This window comes from Berghia stephanieae, chromosome 7, assembly GCF_034508935.2.
Source record: "Berghia stephanieae isolate SIO BIC M18660-M18661 chromosome 7, UCSD_Bste_1.3, whole genome shotgun sequence".
NCBI lineage: Eukaryota > Metazoa > Mollusca > Gastropoda > Nudibranchia > Aeolidiidae > Berghia > Berghia stephanieae.
Genome location: NC_088366.1, coordinates 16,766,622 through 16,771,621, shown reverse-complemented (window position 1 = coordinate 16,771,621; position 5,000 = coordinate 16,766,622). Strand labels below are relative to the sequence as shown.

The following is a 5,000-nucleotide window of genomic DNA, read 5'->3' as shown; positions in this document are numbered from 1 at the left end:
CATAATGAATGCAAAATTGCGCTTATCTTATTTCAATATCTTAAAAATCACACCAAATATAATGTTAAGAAAATAACCATCATATAAACTAAATTTTATGATGGAAATGGAAAGACAAAAAGGATTATTAAAATAGCACATACTTTACTACAACATCTTGAAGCAGTGATCACACTGAAATATGACTATAACATACTTCATGCAATACATTTCAATTTATCTATCACAATGATTATTGATCATGGAAGATATTTATAAGGTCTTGCCAACTTACAATAAAATTCTAATCAATCAAGCTTGACATCAGTAGGCAGCATTTTTTATGATACCATTTCTTAAATAAATAAAATATATCATCTGCTTGGATGACCCAACGTTTTTAAAATGTTGCCGATTTAGTTGACTACTTACCACAGTGTTACAAATTTATGGGAATAAATTGACAGATGACTTTAAAAATCAGTGTGTGAGACAAGGCTGCATCCTATCACTATTTCTATTTTGCATTGCTATCCATTGGATTCGGAAAGCATCTGCTGACGGCGAGAAAACCAGAAATATTGAAAGACTTAGATTAGGAAGATGACTTTGTGTTTTGGTCACTTGACCATGACTTATCTCGTAAGTGAAACAGCACAAAATGGAAATCTAAGACTGAATCAACAGTAAGACTAAAAGGCAAGAAAGGCTTTTGAAGGTCAAATAAATATCTAGAATTCAAGAATAACATTAACAAATACGAAACTGGGTTTTAGACCAACCATCCTGCCTCTATTTCTTTATGGTGCTGAATCCTGGAAGATCACAAGAGGCATTTGAAAAATAAATAATTTTTTTTCTCTTCACCTTACAGGGAATCATACACATATTTTGGCCCAATACTATTTCAGACAAAAAATTAATAGAAAAAATTCACTGGAGCCTATGTTCAGCATATTAAAGAGAAGCAGATGGAGAAAGACTGGACATGTGTTCAGAATGGATTCTATGCCAGGAATGTCCTGAGATGGGCCTCCCAGAGATAAAGAAGAAAAGGGTGACCAATAGAGACCTGGAGAAGAACCACCAAAAAGGAGATGAAAACAGTTGTGTCAATTAAAAGAAAGATGGCATCTGATTGCAAACGATAAAGAACCAAAAAGGCTGCAATAAGTTAATAAGAAGTTTTCACGATACAATGTCTTAATTCCATTATTGATTACGAAAAAATAAATGTTTTCTTTCAAATTAACAGCAAAAAATTATCTGAAGCAAATGGTCAGCTGAGAAAATTGGTTGTTACGGTCATAAAACAGTGTAGTACAATAAAATACTGGATCATTTCTCTTCTTTGTAAGCATTATGATAAATATTATACATTTTAATATCCGAAAACATGAAAATAAAATCAACAATTTAGGCTTGTCTTCATCTTTTAAAAGCCGTATTCATTTGCCAAAAAAATATAACTGCCCCTAAATATCTTCCATTATCTTTGAAGCAATGACCACGTGGCATGAATAATATGAATACCTTTCTCGTCTTCATCTGAGGAGTCATCTATCAAAAGACAAGTCAACAGCTTTCTTAATAAAATATCAAAAGATCCTGATTCGCGTAATGATGCCATTTTGTAGTTGAGAATTTATGAACGAACAAAGAATTATTTGTAAGTCTCTTTGAATTAAATTGACAAAGAGTCTCAGGCTGAGAATTATAAATTGTTCTCTATAAATTTTCAATACTATCATTAAGATAAAAAGGCATCACCAATTATCTGCAAAATATTTCTAATTGAGCAGGTACTGACATTGACATGTACCACTGTTATAAAAAAGTATATTCATTAGGAAAGTGCCAGAAAAAAGCCCAATAATCAATAGAACTTGAACCCAAGCCACCGTCAGGTGCAACAAGTTTGAATCTTGTAACTGCACATTTTCTGAGAGTTTTTTTCTTCGTTTTTTTTTTTTTTCGAGCACTACTCATACAACCTAGGCTTTATCATTTCTCTGCAATGCTATAAAATAATGTTTTTAAACCAAGCAAACATTTTCAAATTCTGCCAGACTGAAATTTCGCCAGTGCTTAATAGTAAAAGTTGATTTTAAAAGGGTACTAAAAATCGAAGCTAGTTATTCAATTTGTAAAGAACTTGTATAAGTCGTTTGACACAGAATTCGCTGCCTATAACAACTGGTCGCCTAAATCTTTTACAGATAGATTTCAATTTTACTCTTCTCTAGTGTTTATCACACAAATTTCATTAAGCGAGTTGTGCAACTTGGGTTTTAATGAAGCCCGATTCCCAAATTGTTACTGCTAAATTGGTGAAAACGTTAAAATTCGTAATTACAACCAGATAAAAGATAAGAGAAATTATAACTGGAGGAAATTCAATCTCGTTGTTAAAATGGTTAAAGAGCAATAAAGTAGTCCCTTGGATCCATAGGATACATAGAACAAGATATCCCAATTGCTGTAGTGTTAAATGGACAATGAGAATTACGTTATCTCTTTTGGATTTTAAAAAATGAGCTTTTAAATAGCGTGATATCCACTAAACGTGCTCAATGCACTTTACAAAGGGTCCCTGGCCAACAGCAACATTTCACATGTAGGACGGGACATGGCGCCTGTTAAGCGATATTACAATTTTTTGGACAGAGACAACACTGTTAACGGCCAGGTACTCAGTTTAAACATTAGTATGGTGAGAAAATGTGAGTAAAGAGCCTTTTGGATCCAATACTTTTCGCCAAATCTAACCCAATAGCTCTTCCTGGATCTGGAACAAGTCCGCTCAGTTGTATATTTTGGCTGTTCTACCAGTTGAGCAATTGGGACCAAACAAAATAGTGGGGAAAAGATACAACTAGCAGCCTTAAGACTAGCGGTCTCCATGACAAGTATTAATGCATATATTTTTAAAAATAAGTTTGTATAATTGATATCCTCCCAAGACCATCGTCAAATTTCACAATTATCAAGAATTTTTTGTTTATGTTTAGGTTTTGTAAACAATGATTAAAGGAGGATAAAAATGTGACAGCATATTTTGATTTTTAAAAAGCGATTAATAATGCATCATCTGCATTTTCTCCCCCGATTTGGTGTTTGAAACATGTAGAAAAAACTTATAGAGACATGCTCATTTATATAGCGCACTTCTATTGTTTTCACCGTAATCAATAGGCCCAAGAATGCTATTATGGGTTGCGCTATAATACATAATCATTTTTTTTTTCGTTAAAAATTGTTTGAAAAGAGAATCAACCCAATTTTAGGCGATTTGTGTACAATATTATCATCTCTATCATCTGAGAAACTGTGATATTATCACTTCATCTTATAATTTTAGTCATGGTAAAAAAAAAAGCTTTTATTAGTTCAATACATTTTACTTCTCAAGCCTCTATTTTTGTTGTCTTACTTAATGTTATGAAAACAGTGACCTCCGTCTCAATCAGATGTGTTAATTAAATATACACCAAAAAATGAAACTTTATTCAAATTGTTCCAGTGTAGGAAAGTGCATAAGTAGTATTACTATAACATTATGATTTCACATTAAATTAGACTTGAAAATACCAATTTTCAGTGTTTGGTTCGACCCAACATAATATCAGATTGAGGGAAATGGAATATTTCAATTATTTCTTCCCTTTTATTTTCTATCTTTTCAGCTAAAAATAAGTGCAGTTCAGTAAAATATTTAATTGCTCATTGAATTATTCCACAAACGCTTTATTTGCTACAGTTACACAAACGAAAGATTTATTTGGTTTCTCTACGAAAAACCTCACTTAAATGCACACTCTGTTTAATCAATACATTTATCCAGAATGCGATAGGTGAACAATAATTAAGCAGAGGGATTTGTACTGATCTGCTTAAGTATGCTTATGTGCAATGATATTATTGTAACATGCATAATATACATAAAGTAAAAACACATTCAAAACTTAAAACTTACCGTCTGTTCAATAAAAGGAAAAAATAAAAAAAAAGGATAAAATATAATGTTAAAATTAGACTGAGGATAATTCTAGGGTAATAATTAATGTCAATCAATAGTAAGTGGTACGACCAATAGACATTTTAAGATCGGTAAATCTATTTATCAAAATATTTTAAAATCCATGCAACAAATACTATGGGGGTTTCAACATAAGTAATAAAGGTCTTATGTATGTGAATGTATGTTATTTTATAACGAGATACGAGATGGTTAATAAATTAAGTTAAGAAAATAAAGTACTCTAACATTGATTAAAAATATAAAATGATATAAAATGATATAAAAATATAACAATAATGCATAATATGTCAATATTATTATCAAGTATAATCCTTTTTATCAAAAGAAATATACACGTTTCATAAGCAAATTTTAATGTCCCATGAGATGATGAAATATCAACCGATTATCCTTAGTACGATCTAGACATTTAAACCGTTGTTTGAAGAATGTAAAAAAAACTACCCTCTTCCTTTGATAGCTTAAGTAAGTAATTTGATGAAAAATAATGAATAAATAAATAATTAAATAAAGAATTTTTTTTAAATACATAAACAAACAAACATAAATAAATAAATAAGAAGGCCTAAATAAACAAATAAATAAATAAAAAAATAAATAGATAAATAAATAAAAGTAGATTTCTTTCAAAAATAGAGAAAAACATAAAAATATTTTTTAAAAACGAAAACGAAAGAAAAGAAAAACAGACACACGTGTCCACTTTCCATGAAAACACCAAAAGTCGTGAACAGTGCACTGCTTCCAGATAAAAGAAGTCAATGTATGTTGAATGAAAAAAAAAATTACAGATGATAAAAACACATCATTTTACTGAGAGTTACAGGTGTGTGTGAACTTGAATTTTATGGACAACGAGAAATCTCTTCTTACCTATCTTTTCTCGAATCAGGGCTGCTTTGGTTTTCTTCTTTGGTCCTGCCTCTTCTTCCATGATTACAAATGGCCGATACATTGGAGGGGGTGGGGCAAGCTGGAG

At 30.9% G+C, this 5,000-nt stretch overlaps 1 protein-coding gene across 13 annotated transcripts in view; it reads right to left on the bottom strand.

Annotated features, from left to right (window-relative positions):
• The window catches only part of LOC144976798 (MORN repeat-containing protein 1-like), a 44,854-nt gene that overhangs the window by 24,730 nt on the left and 15,124 nt on the right, over positions 1–5,000 (bottom strand). For 8 of the 13 annotated variants that reach the window (XM_078921257.1, XM_078921260.1, XM_078921251.1 and 5 more), the window contains 2 exons: positions 4,895–5,000; positions 1,513–1,539 (listed from right to left, as the gene is read on the bottom strand). The exon at positions 4,895–5,000 is cut by the window's right edge and continues 83 nt beyond it. In XM_078921257.1, the coding sequence (XP_078777383.1) occupies positions 1,513–1,539; positions 4,895–5,000 (133 nt within the window). The remainder of the gene's footprint in view (positions 1–1,512; positions 1,540–4,894) is intronic. The other 5 variants (XM_078921256.1, XM_078921259.1, XM_078921264.1 and 2 more) reach the window with 1 other exon arrangement.